Here is a 20,339-nt window from a genome sequence, read left to right as displayed (position 1 = left end):
TTCAAGCCTAACTCCTCTTCCTGATATCACTGTACCACACTCAAACCTGAGCATCAGCTCTGCTTGTTATTAATGACTCTAACTCAGAAGAACCACATTGATTGAACTGGTCAAACTGACTGGAATGGACTGTATATTAACCTGTTCTCTCTCTCCATCTCTCTTTTCTCTCCCCCCCTCCCTCAGGTTTGGTGTGTTTGAGTATCTCAGTAACCATGCCCGTGACGAGGCAGGGAAGTTGAACAGCACCAGGGGTCTGCTATGTGGGCTGGGGGCTGGAGTCATGGAGGCTGTAGTCATAGTCTGCCCCATGGAGACTGTCAAGGTACGTCTGAGACAGAGCATCTATCTACCCCCCTCTCATCTTTCTGTCTCTCTCTCCTCCTCCTCTCCTATTCCTGTCTATCTCCCCGTCCTCTCCTCTATACCCCCTCCTCTTCCTGTCTCTCTCCCCTATACCCCCTCCTCTTCCTGTCTCTCTCCCCTATACCCCCTCCTCTTCCTGTCTCTCTCCCCTTCCTCTCCTCTTCCTGTCGCTCTCCTTCTCCTCCTCCTCCTCTCCTCTTCCTGTCTCTCTCCCCTTTCTCTCCTCTATACCCCTCTCCCTGTCTCTCTCCTCCTCCCTTTCTCTCCTCCATGCCCACCTCTCTATCTTCCACTCCTCTCCTCTCAGATTCAGTGTCACTGACATCCCCTACCCACTGATCTGAGGTCAGATTGGCTGTTCAGCTGATGATAATAATATTTAATAATCATTTGGTGGGTGCTTATATTTTTCCTATTTCACACATGTGAATTGGAGATGTGTTTTTTTTGCATATCCCACTCTCCCTGAGACACCCTCAGAGATTGAGGTCACGGCCAGGGTCTGACATTATCAGCGGCGACCCTGGAGAAATGTGGGTTAAGTGCCTTGCTCAAGGGCACATCGACATATTTTCACCTTGTCAGCTTGGGGATTTGAACTAGCGACCCATGGTTACTGGCCCAACACTCTAACCGCTAGGCTATCTGTTTTAGATGTGGAGATGGGTAGAAAGAGCTGATCCCAAATCAGTCTCTAGATTTGTTAACTGTCTAATCCAACAGCTGTATGAGGGTGAGTTGACCCGATCCTTCAAGGAGTGTACTCTTTGATATTCTCTGAAGTAAAGCCCAAGGCTGTCTTGTCTGCTCTCAGTGCTCTGAGAAACTGATAATAAAATAATAAGGAACAATGGGAAAAAGTGATAATGCTATTTTCCTGGAGCAGGCGTGGGATTGTTAATAAAAGTGTGTGTGTGTGTGTGTGTTTGGCAATCACACTGTCCCTGTGTTCTTTCTCAAGGTTAAGTTCATCCACGACCAGTCTTCAGTCAACCCCAAATACAGAGGCTTCTACCATGGAGTCAGGGAGATCATCAGAACCCAAGGTAAGAAAGGTGTAGGGGGAGGTTAACCATAGACACTGATCTAAGATCACTTTTGCATTTCTCCATGGTAAGGTTAGGGTTTAGGGAAGGTAATCTGGTCCTACCACCCTAAACTGGAGCGGTCAACAAAGGCCTTACATGTGGATTCACACTGACATCCACTGTTTAAAGAGGGTAATGCATATGCTGCTACTACATCCAGTGATGCTAACTGCTGCTGTCTGCTTTTGTCCCCAAGGTATTAGGGGGACCTACCAGGGCCTGACAGCCACCGTTCTGAAGCAGGGCTCCAACCAAGCCATCCGATTCTACGTCATGACCTCCCTCAGGAACTGGTACAAAGGTATGAGACTTCAAAGTTGCGTGCCAGATGATATCCTGTTCCCTATATAGGGCTTTGGTCAAAAGCACCCTGAGCCATCATCATCAGGAAGCTTGAGTACAGATCTACACCACACAGAAAATGCTGACCTCTAGTGGTCAATTGTAAAAAGGTACTCTCTTTGACAAGTGTCAAAAGAGAGTACGTCATTTGGGTGATTGTTAAACAGCATTCTGTCTGTGTCTCCTTTTCCCAGGGGATAACCCCAATAAGGCTATTAACCCCGTGGTGACAGGAACGTTTGGAGCCATTGCAGGAGCAGCCAGTGTGTTCGGGAACACCCCACTGGATGTCATCAAGACCAGGATGCAGGTACAGCATAGGGTAACATCTATGGGCACTTGTTTAGATCTAAAAGGATTGAATGTGTTAAAAATATATGTATGACTTAACTCCATCTCTGTCTAAGGGAATAACCCTGTTTTTTTCTTTCTAAGGGTCTGGAGGCTCATAAGTATAAGAGTACACTGGACTGTGCCGTCAAGATCATGAGACACGAGGGTGTACGAGCGTAAGTGCACCACTATACTCTTCTATACAATCAAACTTTATTCATGACACCCTTCAGGAGCATAAGGATTCTTGAGGTTCTATATGCAATTCTATGTTCTACTCTTCTTGTTCTATGTTCTCTAGGTTTTATAAGGGGACGGTTCCTCGGCTGGGCCGTGTGTGTCTGGATGTGGCCATCGTCTTCATCATCTATGAGGAGGTGGTCAAGGTTCTCAACACGGTCTGGAAGACGGAGTGAGGGGGTGCAGCTGGAGCCTCTGACCTCTCTGGGCCAAACAGGATGTGACCGGACAAATGAGCCTACTACCACTCTGTAGTGGGTGCCCTATCATTCTGAGTTAAAGCATAGTGGTTCTGCCTTGGCCTGACGGTCTAGCTACAGTAACAGTTACAGTAACAGCTGCATGTAACAGCTAACCCAATGAAAAGGGTTTTCCTTTTGATCATTTATGATCAAGCCTTTAATGCAATAATTTTAAGTGTGATATGACATTTATTTTTTATAATACTTATGATTATAATAATAAATGTTTAATTGCAGAATTTGTTTTACTCTGTTCCAGATGCCAAGCCCTCCAGTAGCAAGCTGCCAAATTGTGACAAACCTAATTATTGTTACAGTTCTACTGTAATACAACTCACCCTTTTGGGCTGGCTAACAGCGTTTTCCTCAAGTGAGAAGTATGCATAGAGTAATATATTCTGACCAAGAGAAGAGAAAAAATGTAAATAATATACTGATTCATAATATATTGATCAGAGTCTTTATCAATGTATTTATTGAACGTTGAATGTTGACTAATGCGTCTTTGTGTTTGAGACCGTTGCTGTTATACTGTGCAGTGTTATGTACTAAATAGTAAGCCAATGCGCTACAGTGTTAACATTAAAGTACTGTAGGGATTGGGTGGGTGCAAGAGGTCGCATTGGGTTCATTACAGCTCATTCCGACTCAACCATAACTCAGTTTCCTAGCTCAGATGGCATCCTACCACAGATGTTTGTGTTCCAGATAGATCAGCCATGTTCTGAGATGGAACCCTGGGGGAACATTCCCATTCCATCCACACATGTTCCAATCATTTCAGAGGCCTTTGTTGTCAATCGTTTTAAAATTCTAAATCATTGACATTCTGTTATATTTGGTGCCATTTTGGGGGTTGTTTTAGTGTTTTAAATTCTTTCGTTATTGTTGCCTTGCAGATGTGCCTATTCATTTACGAAAACAACCATTTTGAAACCATTACAATGTATTATATATTTTTGAATCCATCTCATCTAGGTTTTCAGGGTCTTGATTTTAGTGTAATAATGTGAGAACAGTCTGAGTCTGCACAAATGTCTGCCCTAACAACAAGATAACATGGCTTTATTTTGCATCAGTGGAATAGTAAATGAAATGCATTGTTATTTAGCTTTTAGCGCCCAATGCCTTTGACTCTGCGTTGTCAGTAACGGTAGATTGACTGTTTTGACTCTGCGTTGTCAGTAACGGTAGATTGACTGTTTTGACTCTGCGTTGTCAGTAACGGTAGATTGACTGTTTTGACTCTGCGATGTCAGTAACGGTAGATTGACTGTTTTGACTCTGCGTTGTCAGTAACGGTAGATTGACTGTTTTGACTCTGCGTTGTCAGTAACGGTAGATTGACTGTTTTGACTCTGCGTTGTCAGTAACGGTAGATTGACTGTTTTGACTCTGCGATGTCAGTAACGGTAGATTGACGGTTTTGACTCTGCGATGTCAGTAACGGTAGATTGACTGTTTTGACTCTGCGTTGTCAGTAACGGTAGATTGACTGTTTTGACTCTGCGTTGTCAGTAACGGTAGATTGACTGTTTTGACTCTGCGTTGTCAGTAACGGTAGATTGACTGTTTTGACTCTGCGTTGTCAGTAACGGTAGATTGACTGTTTTGACTCTGCGTTGTCAGTAACGGTAGATTGACTGTTTTAACTCTGCGTTGTCAGTAACGGTAGATTGACTGTTTTGACTCTGCGTTGTCAGTAACGGTAGATTGACTGTTTTGACTCTGCGTTGTCAGTAACGGTAGATTGACTGTTTTGACTCTGCGTTGTCAGTAACGGTAGATTGACTGTTTTGACTCTGCGTTGTCAGTAACGGTAGATTGACTGTTTTGACTCTGCGATGTCAGTAACGGTAGATTGACTGTTTTGACTCTGCGTTGTCAGTAACGGTAGATTGACTGTTTTGACTCTGCGTTGTCAGTAACGGTAGATTGACTGTTTTGACTCTGCGTTGTCAGTAACGGTAGATTGACTGTTTTGACTCTGCGTTGTCAGTAACGGTAGATTGACTGTTTTGACTCTGCGTTGTCAGTAACGGTAGATTGACTGTTTTGACTCTGCGTTGTCAGTAACGGTAGATTGACTGTTTTGACTCTGCGTTGTCAGTAACGGTAGATTGACTGTTTTGACTCTGCGATGTCAGTAACGGTAGATTGACTGTTTTGACTCTGCGTTGTCAGTAACGGTAGATTGACTGTTTTGACTCTGCGTTGTCAGTAACGGTAGATTGACTGTTTTGACTCTGCGTTGTCAGTAACGGTAGATTGACTGTTTTGACTCTGCGTTGTCAGTAACGGTAGATTGACTGTTTTGACTCTGCGTTGTCAGTAACGGTAGATTGACTGTTTTGACTCTGCGTTGTCAGTAACGGTAGATTGACTGTTTTGACTCTGCGTTGTCAGTAACGGTAGATTGACTGTTTTGACTCTGCGTTGTCAGTAACGGTAGATTGACTGTTTTGACTCTGCGTTGTCAGTAACGGTAGATTGACTGTTTTGACTCTGTAATGTCAGTAACGGTAGATTGACTGTTTTGACTCTGCGTTGTCAGTAACGGTAGATTGACTGTTTTGACTCTGCGATGTCAGTAACGGTAGATTGACTGTTTTGACTCTGCGTTGTCAGTAACGGTAGACTGACTGTTTTGACTCTTGCTTTTACCTACATACAGTAAGTGCTGCATAAAATATGTACTGTAAGGTGCGGAAGGCCTCAGTCCTCTCCTCAGCATATGCTGTTTTAGGACTGGATTCAATCCGTATCGCAGAAGATTCGTGTTAAAATGTAAAGGTAATTTCCGATTGAGCCGACATATGCAGAGTTTACCATGACAATTGCCTTTACATTTCAATCAAGCTATAACGCAGATCTTCTGTGATACTTCTGCGATATGGATTGAAACCAACCAGATTCCATAATATCACAATCAAAATTAAATGGATATAATTTCAAATACCTAGAGGAATTTGCTGTGTTTCTTACCTTATTATAACCTCTAAAGCTAAGGTGGTACACTAAGGACCAAAACATGACCACTTTGCCTTTGCATGCCTTTATTTGAATTTGAGTTTTTCACTAAGACATTTTTGAAAAGTACTATCTTGTGTGTGTGTGTGTGTGCGTGCATGCACTCCTCCATCCTACTCCCCTTTGATGAGGTCAGGGATGTAGCTGTCCTATCTGGAAATCTGAAAGTGAAAGAAACAGTTTTATAGTTACAGCATCATGATGTGGTTTCTGCATTCAAACAAGACCATGCTACCATTCATTTGCAACTGAATAGTGGCTCTGGCTATGTATACAAGCTAATGTTAGTTAGTGAATGACATCTGCGGTGGCCATATACAGTTGAAGTCAGAAGTTTACATACACCTTAGCCAAATACGTTTAATCCTAGTAAATATTCCCTGTTTTAGGTCAGTTAGGATCACCACTTTATTTAAAAAATGTGAAATGTCATAATAATAGTAGAGAATTATTTATTTAAGCTTTTATTTCTTTCATCGCATTCCCAGTGGATCAGAAGTTTACATGCACTCAATTAGTATTTGGTATTATTGCCTTTAAATTGTTTAACTTGGGTCAAATGTTTCGGGTAGCCTCCCACAACAAGTTGGGTGAATTTTAGCCCATTCCTCCTGACAGAGCTGGTGTAACTGAGTCAGGTTTGTAGGCCTCCTTGCTCGCACACACTTTTTCAATTCTGCCCTCAAATTTTCTATAGGATTGAGGTCAGGGCTTTGTGATGGCCACTCCAATACCTTGACTTTGTTGTCCTTAAGCCATTTTGCCACAACTTTGGAAGTATGCTTGGAGTTATTGTCCATTTGGAAGAACCATTTGCGACCAAGCTTTAACTTTCTGACTGATGTCTTGAGATGCTGCTTCAATATATCCACATAATTTTCCTGCCTCAATGCCATCAATTTTGTGAAGTGCACCAGTCCCTCCTGCAGCAAAGCACCCCCTCAACATGATGCTGCCACCCACGTGCTTCAGGGTTGGGATGGTGTTCTTCGGCTTGCAAGCCTCCCCCTTTTTCTTCCAGACATGACGATGGTCATTTTGGCCGAACAGTTCTATTTTTGGTTCATCAGACCAGAGGACATTTCTCCAAAAAGTACGATCTTTGTCCCCATGTGCAGTTGCAACACCATAGTCTGGCTTTTTTATGCCGGTTTTGGAGCAGTGGCTTCTTCCTTGCTGAGCGGCCTTTCAGGTTATGTCGATATAGCTTTCTTTTTACTGTGGATATAGATACTTTTGTACCTGTTTCCTCCAGCATGTTCACAAGGTCCTTTGCTGTTGTTCTGGGATTGATTTGCACTTTTCGCACCAAAGTAGGTTCATCTCTAGGAGACAGAACGCGTCTCCTTCCTGAGTGGTATGACGGCTGCATGGTCCCATGGTGTTTATACTTGCGCACTATTGTTTGTACAGATGAACGTGGTACCTTCAAGCATTTGGAAATTGCTCCCAAGGATGAACCAGACTCGTGGAGGTCTACAATTTGTCTGATTTCTTTTGATTTTCCCATGATGTCAAGCAAAGAGGCACTGAGTTTGAAGGTAGGCCTTGAAATACATCCACAGGTACATCTCCAATTGACTCAAATGATGTCAATTAGCCTATCAGAAGCTTCTAAAGCCATGACGTAGTTTTCTGGAATTTTCCAAGCTGTTTAAAGGCACAGTCAACTTAGTGTATGTAAACTTCTGACCCACTGGAATTGTGATACAGTGAATTATAAGTGAAATAATCTGTAAACAATTGTTGGAAAAATTACTTGTGTCATGCACAAAGTAGATGTCCTAACTGACTTACCAAATCTATAGTTTGTTAACAAGAAAATGGTGGTGGTTGAAAAACGAGTTTTAATGACTCTAAGTGTATGTAAACTTTCGATTTCAACTGTAGGTACTTGTATAGTATTCTTCTATTCATATGGCTCTGGTGTTGTGCAGTACACAAACAAGGGTGTCAATATCATTCTCTTATAGACTACAGTTGAGGTAATTACAGAAGTTAGTTCACTCAAATTATCTCGTTATGTGAAGTGTCTGTACCTGTATTTTCCATCCTGTTTTCTTGCACTTTTTCTTAAAGTCTTCAACTCCCTCCTCTCATCCTGCATTTCTTTTATCGTCCTCTCATAGTCCTCTTGCTCTCTCTTTGCTCTTTCTGAGGGAATCCCTTGCCATCACTACGCTGTCCATCACGTCCCCCAGATTCTGTATTACACTTTCCAGTCGTTTTTGGTCTTTCTCCAGCTCCATTAATGCCTCCTCATATACTTCCTTCTCTTCCTTTTTTTCTTCTTTTGTTCTCTCCTCCCCGCCTTCCATTATCCTTCTCACTCTCTCATCTGCTCCATTCCCTTCTTCACCCTCTTCTCCATGTACTTCCTCTCTCTCCCTCTCATTCTTTTTCATTTCCATTTCCTCCTTCCCTTTTCCACCTCTTTTTCACTCTCCTGAATCTTCTCCTTCAATCCAAAACTCAGTTTCTTCTCTATGGTGGCATCCTAAGGCGACAACAGGTGTGGAGTGGGTGCAGCCCATTTTGAGACAATGTTGAAAGAAGATTGGGCTTTCAATGCATAGATCTGCTGATGACAGCATGTCTCTGATGACAGAGGTGAAAAGTGCATTTCAGGATATTTTGTAGGCTACATAGAGAAAAAGTTTACTTTTTTCAATAGAAGGGATATTATAATATAATTTAACTGTTATCCAAAGTGTATTACAGTGAGTGAATAGAACTTACTTTTTAGGAATCTGAAAAGGAAAGGGGTGAGATACTCATGCCGTCCAGGTTCAGTAATATTCACACACACACACACGCTTTACCCTCGGCTTGTAACAATAAAGACTGTATTTCCCGATATGACATCTCCATTCAAAAAATTATTTGACTATCGCCTTGTATGACACTGAGAACTCTGGATAACACAAGACTGTGCTGCCAAGCCAATGCGTAATTGTAGGCTACTCTGTATACCAGATGCTCTTAAAGGCTACTGTGTATGCTATCTGGTGTAATGCTTGCTCTTTGAGAGGAATAATACACCTACTGTAATCCTACTGTACATAGACTGTAGTCATGAATCATGTGGGGATGAGGATCTGAATTAACCAGTTAAGTTGCCATGGTGAACGGTCACCTGACCTGAGTCACACGTGAGTGATCTATTACATTTGGTCACAAGACCGAGATTATTAGCCTGATGATCTCTCACTCGTGATTTATAATCTAGCTGTGATAAAAACATACCTCCACTCCACAATTAAATGGATTGGAAACCACTTTTTGGGATCAGGATAGACCTACTGGTTGTAACATGCAGAAGGAAGAGGCTACTACCTGTACCTGCAACATGATGCTACAGCGGAGTCATGGAAATTCTCCATTAAATGTCCTTAGAATATTTGAAGAGTAGGCTTTCTACTGTAGGACCCAAATGAATACACACACTTGAGATTGGACAGAGATTGAAATCCTTATGGCGTTGAGCAATTTCTCATTTATAGGCCATCATATGATTTTGGGAGAATACTTAAGTCACACTTTATTTAGATAGTCCAATTATAGACAATCTACAGATGGTCATACTATCAACAAACTATCTGTTGATAAGCAACTGCTTGCTAAGGTTAACGTTAGGTTTAGGGCAAGTGGATAGTTAGTTGAAACGTTGACAGTTATTGAACATCTACAAACCATCTACTTGGGACTATCCAAATTGGGTTTTAATACTTCGTAATAGACCTATCATAGTACAAGGGGAAAGCCTAATGCTGCTGACACAATTGGCTTTTCCAATGCACTATATACGCATATTCATTTATTTAACCTTTATTTAACTAGGCAAGTCAGTTAAGAACAAATTCTTATTTACAACGACAGCCTAGGAACAGTGGGTTAACTGATTCGATCTAGCAACCTTTCTGATACTGGCCCAACACTAACCACTAGGCTACTTGCCGCCCCACATTGTACAAATACTATCTGTACTACCCTTATTTGATATAGTATTTTTGTCGCATATACTGTACAGCATTACATTTAGGCACTACCATCAATTAAGGAAGGTTGAAGTTTTTGAATCAATGAAACCTCATTACCACAATAAATACAATACACCACCATCCATTTACCACAACAAATACAATACACCACCATCCATTTACCACAACAAATACAATACACCACCATCCATTTACCACAACAAATACAATACACCACAATAAATACAATACACCACCATCCATTTACCACAGCAAATATAATACACCACCATTCATTTACCACAATAAATACAATACACCACCATCCATTTACCACAACAAATACAATACACCACCATCCATTTACCACAACAAATACAATACACCACCATCCATTTACCACAACAAATACAATACACCACCATCCGTTTACCACAACAAATATAATACACCACCATTCATTTACCACAATAAATACAATACACCACCATCCATTTACCACAACAAATATAATACACCACCATCCGTTTACCACAACAAATATAATACACCACCATCCGTTTACCACAACAAATATAATACACCACCATCCATTTACCACAACAAATATAATACACCACCATCCACTTACCACAACAAATATAATACACCACCATCCATTTACCACAACAAATATAATACACCACCATCCACTTACCACAACAAATACAATACACCACCATCCGTTTACCACAACAAATATAATACACCACCATCCATTTACCACAATAAATACAATACACCACCATCCATTTACCACAATAAATACAATACACCACCATCCATTTACCACAACAAATATAATACACCACCATCCGTTTACCACAATAAATACAATACACCACCATCCATTTACCACAATAAATACAATACACCACCATTCATTTACCACAACAAATATAATACACCAAATATAATACACCAATATCCATTTATCACAAATACAATACACCACCATCCATTTACCACAATAAATATAATACCCTACCACACATTTACCAGTTTGGGAAACCCTGCACGAGACTACTGCAACGCTGTTGTCCCTGCCACAACCCCCCACAACATATTGGTGCCACAAAAAAAAGAGAGAAGTTGATGATGTGCAGGTCCGCGGAAAAAACGTGTGCTAGTTTTGGATATTGATTAGAGATTGTCAAGGATGCACAGAAATTCAAAAATATGTGGAGTTTAGTTCAGATGATTTGTTTGCCATATGTGATCTATAAATTAGAGAGGCTCATAAGCTGTTTATTGATTGTGGGCTTTGAATAGAAGATGACAATATTAGAAGACAATATATTTGGTGAGAATCACATAGGGTACAAAATCTATTCTAGCTCTTAAAGGGGTAGTAGCCTACCTTGGGTGTACAATTTATAATTACAACATTATTTAATCTGCAGTTATTCTTCCGCTATTTATTCTGTTACCAATAATATTTACATGTTAATAGTATCTTTTGATTACAATTATTATGCCTCATCTTTTAACTAAATGCAATATATTAGCTTCCAAAATGTAAGTAGGTATATCTAGCTGTCCGATGACAAACTGATGGAATGGCTTGTCCTGCACTTTGGAAAAACCCAGTGCATTCAGTGAATTTTGGAAAAAGATCTTGGTTCCTTTCTAAACATACCTATGTGAATGCAAAGAGGACCACAAAATAGGTGAAGTGAACTGGTCCTCAATCAAAGGCAGTGTGAATACTAAGAGAACTGAGTTATTTTCCTTTTTTGGAGTTCACTTTAAAGAGGACTGAGATTAGTTGTAGAAGTGTATAAAACATTAGGAACACCTGCTGTTTCCATGACAGACTGACCAGGTGAATCTAGATTAAAGGTATGATCCCTTATTGATGTCACCTGTTAAATCTACTTCAATGAGTGTAGATGAAGGGGAGAAGACAGGTTAAATTATTTTTAAGCCTTTTGAGACAGATTGTGACAGATTGTGTATGTGTGCCATTCAGAGGGTGAGTGGGCAGGTCAAAAGATTTAAGTGCCATTGAACAGGGTATGGTAGTATGTGCCAGGCACACCAGTTTGAGTGTGTATAGAACAGCAACGCTGCTGGGTTTTTCCATGTTCAACAGTATCCTGTGTGTGTGTGTATCAAGAATGGTCCACCACCCAAAGGACATCCAGCCAACTTGACACAACGGTGGAAAGCATTGGAGTCAACATGGGCCAGCATCCCTTTGGAACGCTTGACACCTTGTACAGTCCATGCCCCGGACGAATTGAGGCTGTTCTGAGGGCAAAAGGGGGTGCAACTCAACTAATGTTTTGTACACTCAGTGTATGTGAAAATACCCTGACCCATATTGCCCTCGTTAGGAATAAAAACTAATGCACCTTCATCTCAAATATAAGGACAGGAAATTCATACCATTTATACCCAGAACAAATGCAGGTATATAAAATATACGAAAGAAATATTTAACCAACATTTCGTTGTTGTACGTTGTAGGTATAGTATTGTCACAAATACTGATGGATATTGAAACAAGAATGGGAAAGGAAAAGGGGATACATAGTCAGTTGTACAATGAATGCATTCAACTGAAATGTGTCTTCCGCATTTAACCCAACACCTCTGAAATCATGTTCAAACGTTTTTTTAAATGGTCAAATGGAAGTTAATGTGTTTATTACAGGTCAATAATATTCATGGCATATAAGTAGTATCCTTCAAACAGTACTTACAAAATGTTAAATTCTACAGGTGGCCAATCTGTGAAGATCTTAGTTTATCAGTGGGCTTTCCTAAAGTGCTACCTTGATACTCAGTTTGACAAACACAACAAAATATACAGTACATTGCTAAAAGGTATTGTGGTTAAAACATGTATGTATGTATGTATGTATGTATGTATGTATGTACGTACACACAGAGACAATACAACATGTTATCAGAATACTGTCTATGTTTCTATTGTGATATTACAAATGATACATTTTTGGCAATACACAAAGAGTCTAGAGATGTGTACTTCCCTGTCTTCATTAAGAAGGTTCAAGGGAACTCGATGGCAAGGACTACGTCACAAACAAGGCCAGTTTTGACATTTGAAATCAAATGAAAAAAAAGGTCCACGTTCAATACAACATAATGCATTTACCACCAATACATATTCAAAAAAATGGGTTGTGCACATCTTTGAACGGCAGTACTGAACTCTTCAAGGGATCTTGAAAGAGTTTAAAATGAGTAGATGTCCTCAATGGATGAACTTGGGAGTGTTAAAACAGACATAAAAACACTGTTATAACATAAACATAAATACAATATATAGTTTACACAAACACACATCAATACAATTCATATGAATAATATATTATTGTGCGTGAATTTGAGTGGTTCTTCATATAGTAAGCTCAACCATATAAATGTCAAATGTTTCAGACTTTCTGTTGGATTATGCTCATACAACTAGGAGTGTAAAAACATGGTTTTGTTATTCAGACCAAAGCATGAGAACAGTGTAGTAGCATTACAGTGTAATTTTAAAACGGACGTACAAACGAATTAGTGATTGAATCACAAGCATCCTGAATACTCTATTTTTCCAAATGAATGGGGCAAAACAATGTTGTTGACCATGAATAACAAATCGAATCCTTAAATTAACCATGATAAAAAAGACAAGTAGGGTGAGACACAGACATACACCACGGAGCGATTGATCAAACATGAGTAAACACAGTCACAAAGCCCAATTATCTTATGTTAACAATCACTCAAGCACCTTGAAAGAAATGCTAAGTAACATGACCTGGAAAGAGATGAACGACGACTGCACCATTAGATATTTAAAGCACTGTCTGTCACCTCAAACACTGAAGGATGGCAAGGCATCATTACATGTAAGTAGTATGAAATGTATATATATATATATATATATATATATATATATATATATATATACATATATATATATATACACACACACAACTGTAAATAAAACTGTATGGCTAGAAAAACATGTAACAGAAATATTAATGGAACACCTTTTAAAAGTTCATGCATAAAATATTAGAAAATATGGTACCGTATTTGGTACAACCCTGAGAACTATTGCAAATCAACCTTTTTAAGAGGCATTTAACATAAATCCTACAATTTGTTATGATGTAAGATTTGTTAGAGCAAGTTCAGTTGTCTATCAAGCCTTCTTCCTTATCAGCTGTAGTATTAAGTTAGTCCTCTTAGCAATAACATTGCCCAACATTTCCTCATCTCATGACATAGATGGAGGTGAATTAGGCTCTGAAATGTCAGTCTTTAAAAAAGTAATGAATTCTGAACAGTTATGGCAATAGTGAGCAGAAATAGCACAAGACTTCCATAGGTATTGGTAAGAGACAATATATGAAGGAAGGATTTGACATGGTGGTCGATGACAAAACTTGCTCTAACAATTCTTATGGTGATAAACATGTAGAAATTGTAGAATTGGAAACCCCATCTTAAAAGGGGGTTTGGCAGTGTCTAATCTCAGAATCCAGAACCAAATCTAGAGTGAACGCGGGCCTCTGGCCAGCTGAGATGTTTGGCCTAATGTGAGTGGCAAAGTCCACATGCCCTCCTCTGAAATCCTTTTAGCCATCTATGGGCCTAAATTAACCCCTCCCTTTCCAAATTCTAAAGATGCCAGGTTTAGACCAACCCGGCGAAATCGTGATTTGTCCAAATAATCAGTGACACAAAAACCAGCTCACCAGAAGAATGGTTCCTAGTAACCCTCATATTCCCAGACGTAACTTTGGTTACGGATGTTGTGAGACACTATGCATGTCTCTAATATGACTAGGTACAAGTTTCCCTTCGTATCTAAGCGCTGCTTACCCTGCCTAAATCCTAACCACTAGGTAGAAAAACACTGAACTGACCTTAGATTGGAGTCTAGGGGCAACGTGATCCTAGTACTACTGCTACTGATATGGCGGTGGAGGCTGGGGAGCGTAAACAGGAATATTACACAGCACAATGGGGAACAGCACCTTGAGGTCCGTGGAACCTCTGATACGTAGACTCACCTGCAGGAGAGAAGAAGAACAGGAAGAGAAGACAACGTCAGAACAGAAGGATAAGCATTGGGCCAGTCCAATCACCTATTTAACCTACGATTTTGAGGAGATCTGTGCAGGTTATACAGATGTAAGCAATATGGCAAAAATTGCACCTGGGCTATCGAGAGGGCAAGTAGGGGTGATTTCCATATTGCTTATACCTCTCAGCCTCATATTCACAACAAGTCTCTAGAGTAGGAGTGCTGATGTAGGATCAGTTTTGCGTTTAAGATCATGAATAACATTACATGGACAGGGGGGGACCTGATCCTAGATCAGCCCTCCTACTCTGAGACGCTTTGTGAATGCAGGCCCAGATCTCCAGGAGTGCTTAGGGGGTAGGGGTCAATTTGGGATTGGTAGTAAAAGCTGCATCATTTCCAGATGGATACCTACATCCACAGTGTAATCCAGCTCCAGTATAGGACAGTTGGAGATAGTGAGAGTCGTGTTGGGAGGGATGAGAAGCATCATATCGCTGTAGACCTCAGAGCTACTGGGGTTGACCGGCTGACCATCCACTGAAGCCAGGTTTTTCATCTGCAACCTCCTGTTGCACTTGTTATGGGTGTAAAACATCTGCTTCTGGATAAGGGTTGCATGCGGAGTCACTATCCGAGAGGAGCCGTTACTAAGCTCACAGATGATTTTCACCATCTCTCCTACAGAAAAAAAGGGGATTCAAAGGTGAGATGTGTCTGTTTATTGGAGTGTGTAAACACAACTATCTTGGAAGACTTGACAAGTGATCAGTGAACAGGAATTTCTATTGAGTCTCCATTTATTTGACAATAATAGACAAGAGTAAGCTATCATTTTGTACACCAGTCATGCGCTGGAAAACTCAGACATGCACACACAGCATTTCTAGCTAACATTCTGACACAATTATTCCCTTGTTCACAAAGACAGACCCACTTCATAGACCAAATCTGTGTGCATACCACAGTCTGCTGGCTAACATATTGGTCTTGTTTTGTAAAATACTAGCCTTGTGAACAAGAACTTACTTCTGCATTCCCGGTTCGTTTCACATCGTGCATGTAGAATGTGAACTCAGGATGGTTGAAGGCTAGTAAAATACAAAAATGTCAGGGCTGGAGCCCCTCTAAGGAAGTTTTTTTTATTGTTCCAGTACTAGCTTCCTGTGTATGTGTACATCAAGTTGCCTAACGCTACAGAAACAGGAGATTTGTCCAAAGGGCAGGAGCCTTTCGGGCTTGGACAAGGCTTACTTACCTGGGACAAAGCCTTTCCTCTCAGTGCAGACAGTCATTGAGATGGGACCTGAGGCACACCAGAGGCAGCACAGGGTCTTGGTGTTGCTGCCTGCCAGAGGAGCCTGGAACAACACACAGATCTGCGGTCAGGCTATACTTTGTATGGCTGTGACAAATGCTGAAATTCTTTCTTCAACTCAAACCAATCTAATATGTCATAGGCCTATATCAAAAGGGAATCAGGTGGATAACCTACATAAGGCAATTATAATAGGATGACATTTAGCTCATTGACATTCAAGGTTGGCGTAATGCCCAGGTAGGTTCAGATAGACAATGGGAGGACATGCCCTTACCAGAAGATGTGGTTGGTTGGCATCTATGTGGCTGGCAAAGTTGAACTCAGTCACAAACTCCTTGGCTAGATGCCATGGCCTGTGTATCTCCACCTTCATTGAGTAAATGATACTGCCATGCACCCCATGGAAAGAGGAGGGGAAGTTTCTGAGTGAATGGAAATAAGTTTAACAATAATGGGCAGACCTTGAGCATACAACAGTGAATAACACACACACACACACACACACACACACACACACACACACACACACACACACACACACACACACACACACACACACAGTAATAAGACTTCATACACACCCTTGTGGGATTTGGCATGTGAATGGGTACACATGGGTTCCTGGTTGAAGTGTGGTGTTAGGGACCGCTGAAGATTGAAAACAAAACAGTTAATTTAAACACAACACAACAACTAGCTAGCTAGCTAGCTAGCTATGATTATAACTCCAATGTGATACACAGGCGCACACACACCTTTTAAATACACCGGTGTATCAGAATTCAGATTATGATGCATCTTTGTAAATAAGTAACTGTGTAGCTAGCTAAGTAATAACGTAACTACCGTTATTTTCTTGCATTACGATTTGAGAGAAGTTGAAGAATTCCAGCCTTGCTGAGTGGACTCGTCGTTGCCTTCTGCGTCGTCCTCTTCTTCCACCACCTCCTCCTTGTGTTGTCCACTGTACCTTTGCTTTTCCATTTAATGTTAATGTTATAGAACTGAGCTTTGTTTCTTTCGAAAGATCAAAGGAAATCTGACCTGCCATAAAGTCACCACTCGAGAAAGTCACTCTCGGGTTATTGGCGTTGAAATGTATTGTAAAATTTTTAAACGTTTCTCCAAACATTTTTGTACAAAAAAAATGGCTCTGAAGGAAAAGCAACAACTGTGTGTGTTTGTACTGTTTAAACCAGACTGCGCAAGCCCACGATATGCACACAGGGGCGTCTCGTGCTGAACGGTTCTTCTTGAATGGGAATTTTAACCCGTTCATGTCCCTTCAGTCAATCAAAGTATTTTCAAAACGTAACGCTAACAATTGCAACCTGCAAGGTTTAGATGTGATGGCGATTATTTCATATGGTTTAGAGATATGAAAGTAATGAGATGTAGCCAAATTAATTAAGTTAATTAATTGCAATGACAATTTAGCTACTGACAACTAATATCTAAAATAGCAATTTAGCTAGCTAACTAAATAGCTTCACAATCGATCAACTCATCATTCATTCCACTGAGAGCACATATTTTGAGGGAAATGTTTAACCCTCGCACGTGCAGGTAAATTTCTGTTCTCGTTAAGCTAAGGTGGTTTGATTGGCTTTGTTTGTGCATGGAGAAAGCGACACCTTTCAAGGCTATTGTTTGTGCACGGAGAAAGTGTCAACACCTGGGCGGTGATCAGTAAGGCACAATCCACAATGACAACATTCCGATAGAAATAAATTCGGGCAGATATGCCTCTGACATGTACAGTACAGTAAGGAATCTTGTCAGGCCAGCTCAGTATTGCAGATATAAATGCCATGCAGGCACTGAACGGGACCCTACTTAACATGTCAGAGAGACATGTCTGTTCTACACAAAATACACTCAGTATTTTGCCAGTTTATTAGGTACACCATACTGTAGCGACCCGCACAGACAGCTGTGTGTTATGTGTTAGGCTAGTAGGTGGTTGTGTTGTACTGACCAGTACCCAGTGTTCGCGGGGTCCGACATGCCAATCAACCTGCTATCTGCCAATCACGGGAATGCCTGGAATGTTCTGATGCCGGGCATCCTGCCGGTTGGCGGAGTGGCGTGGAGGGGGGTTGGGCAGGGGGATGGAGCATTGGAAGTTAAGACCAGGTTTCGCCTTTGTTCTCCCTCTTTACGTCTGGGCTTCACAAGAGAAGGTCACGATTGGCTTGTGGGTTATCTGTCATTTATTTGGCGTGTGCTACGGCCCAAACAGTAGCCTGTGTAAAGTTGGTTTAATAAACCGTCAATTCGCAAACTCAAGCCTCTGTCTGGACAATTGTTCATTTATGATCTTGTCAGGTCATTACATTGGTGTCAGAAGTAAAAACGTTGATAAAAGTTAGCCAGCTAGCTAGCTGACTTCTGTGGCTAGCTACCGTAGGTGAGAACCGGGGCTGAAAATGCTTCGAGGGAATCCGAAAGTGAAGGTGGAGGTAGGGGACGATTATGGCCAAGGAGGTGCGTGTGCATGGACGTCAGAGGTTCTGGCTGAGGAGATCGCCAGGGCGTCAGAGCGCAGAGGCCGCTTGAGGGAGGACGTTAGAGTGATGGCGGCTGAAGCGGGCATGAGCGCCTCGTCGACTGTGTTTCGCGCGGATTCTGGTGGGCTGACCGAAGTGGCGACGTCGACGCGGCGGGGCGTGGAATCTGGGGCTCAGGATGTAAACAAACATGGCGACGCCCAGTTCCCGGCTGCGTCCCTATCTGTTAAGACCCCGAAGTATTCCGGTAAGGCGGATTGGGAAGCTTTTCATGCTCAGTTTGAACTGTTAGCTCGTTTTAGGGGGTGGTCGGATGAAGAAAGGGCACTGCAGTTGGCATTATACCTCACGGATGAAGCTCTGGCCTGTTTGATATTGATTAGCCCCGAGGACAGACATGATTATGGTGCTTTAGTGGGAGCACTGAGGAGGCGCTATGGACAGTGTGTACAGCCTGGGCTACTGCGCTCCGAACTGAGTAATAGACGCAGGCAGCCTGGAGAGCCTCTACGGGTGCTAGCTAATGACATTGAGAGCCTCTCTCGGCGGGCATATGCTCACATGCCCCCCTCCGTGCAGAGCGAGCTAGCACGGGACCAGTTCATACAGGCGCTCTCTCCTACGGAGCTGCGCATACAGACCCAGCTGGCTCATCCTGAGTCATTGCAGATAGCCTTGGAGATGGCTTTGGAGAGGGAGCTGGTGTGGGCTGGGGCTTCAGCTGGGGCTTTGGTGGGGGTGCAGGGAGACACACCCTCTGTGCGAGCTGGGGGGCAGAGCAGCCCGGAGCCGGAAAAGCCTGCATGGGTGGCTGAAATGACAGAACTCATTCGTGCTGTGTCGCTACAGGCGGCACGAAACACACGCCCTGGTCCCAGGGTCTGCTGGGGTTGTGGCCAGCCAGGCCATCTGCGCCGAAATTGCCCCATGTCCCCCAGAGCTCAGGGAAACGGCTCGGGGTCCGCATAGACCGGGTAGTGCGGACCCCTGGCTTTCTATCCCAACCACCATATTCTTCAGGAGGAGCCCACCGGCACAGACGGGGAAGCAAGGCTCCACTTCCCCCAGAAGCAGACGAGAGCAAGCGGATGGAGCCTGTTGTTGTGGTGGGCCGGACCTGTGTTGGGGACTTTTGTCATGTCACTGTGGAGGGGGTGCCCTGCTCCGCCCTGGTGGACACTGGGTCCACAGTAACCCTGGTGAGGCCAGATATTGTGCCAGGTTGGACTCAGTGTGAGCCTACAACTGTGCAGCTCCGCACAGTCACAGGTGAGCTGGCACCCATGAAAGGGAAGGGAATAATGACTCTGACAGTAGGGGGCAGGACTGTGCGTCATCCTGTGTGGGTGGCGGCTGTGCAGGACCCTTGTATCCTGGGGTTGGACTTTCTTAGGAGCACAGGCTGCCAGTTAGACCTAAATAGGGGCACACTGAGCTTCCAGGGAGGGCCGGAAGTCACCATGGCCCCCCCTAATGTCACATTCACTCAACCCAACAAACCCTTTACTCCAACAGTTAAAGCATCAGAGACTCATGGCTGCCCCCCCTCCCCCACAGCTGTGTGTGACTTTTCCCCAGCCCCCCTGTCACCTACGACGGTGTGTTACATTCCCCCAGCTACCTCCATGACAACAGCCCTCTGTGAGCCCGGGCCGCGCCCCCCCCAGCCCAGCTACCCCAGATGCGAGAGGAGAGGACACTGTCTGCAGTGAGGGAGATATGGGGGAGGAACTGTGTTGGTCTTGACCCCGAGCAGCAGGAACGGTTGTGGCAGTTGCTGTTTGAATTCAGA

General features: G+C 42.5%; 2 protein-coding genes across 4 annotated transcripts in view; one reads left to right on the top strand and one right to left on the bottom strand.

Annotated features, from left to right (window-relative positions):
- Positions 1–5,569, top strand: part of LOC120063339 (tricarboxylate transport protein B, mitochondrial-like) — a 35,796-nt gene extending 30,227 nt beyond the window's left edge. For all 3 annotated transcript variants that reach the window (XM_039013666.1, XM_039013665.1, XM_039013667.1), the window contains 7 exons: positions 187–325; positions 1,328–1,412; positions 1,651–1,755; positions 1,991–2,106; positions 2,232–2,305; positions 2,431–2,623; positions 2,871–5,569. In XM_039013666.1, the coding sequence (XP_038869594.1) occupies positions 187–325; positions 1,328–1,412; positions 1,651–1,755; positions 1,991–2,106; positions 2,232–2,305; positions 2,431–2,545 (634 nt within the window). In that variant the 3' untranslated portion in view covers positions 2,546–2,623; positions 2,871–5,569. The remainder of the gene's footprint in view (positions 1–186; positions 326–1,327; positions 1,413–1,650; positions 1,756–1,990; positions 2,107–2,231; positions 2,306–2,430; positions 2,624–2,870) is intronic.
- Positions 5,570–12,284: 6,715 nt separating this feature from the next.
- Positions 12,285–17,215, bottom strand: LOC120062774 (arrestin domain-containing protein 3-like). Its single transcript, XM_039012839.1, has 6 exons — positions 16,884–17,215; positions 16,619–16,685; positions 16,312–16,459; positions 15,975–16,077; positions 15,132–15,397; positions 12,285–14,702 (listed from the first exon to the last, which is right to left on the bottom strand). The coding sequence occupies exons 1-6, from the start codon at positions 17,167–17,169 to the stop codon at positions 14,598–14,600; spliced, it is 975 nt and encodes a 324-aa protein (XP_038868767.1). The 5' UTR covers positions 17,170–17,215; the 3' UTR covers positions 12,285–14,597.
- Positions 17,216–20,339: the final 3,124 nt, after the last annotated feature.

The sequence above is a fragment of the Salvelinus namaycush genome, chromosome 18 (genome assembly GCF_016432855.1).
Source record: "Salvelinus namaycush isolate Seneca chromosome 18, SaNama_1.0, whole genome shotgun sequence".
NCBI lineage: Eukaryota > Metazoa > Chordata > Actinopteri > Salmoniformes > Salmonidae > Salvelinus > Salvelinus namaycush.
This window is presented reverse-complemented; position numbering and strand designations above follow the sequence as displayed.

Bases quoted from the DNA above. Each gene is read 5' to 3' on its own strand.
- LOC120062774 (XM_039012839.1), bottom strand. From the start codon at position 17,169: ATGTTTGGAGAAACGTTTAAAAATTTTACAATACATTTCAACGCCAAT. The intron at 16,460-16,618 runs GTGTGTATGAAG...CCATTCACTCAG, and splicing joins ACATGCCAAATCCCACAAGG to AAACTTCCCCTCCTCTTTCC. The intron at 14,703-15,131 runs GTAGGTATCCAT...TCTCTCCTGCAG, and splicing joins AGCTGGATTACACTGTGGAT to GTGAGTCTACGTATCAGAGG.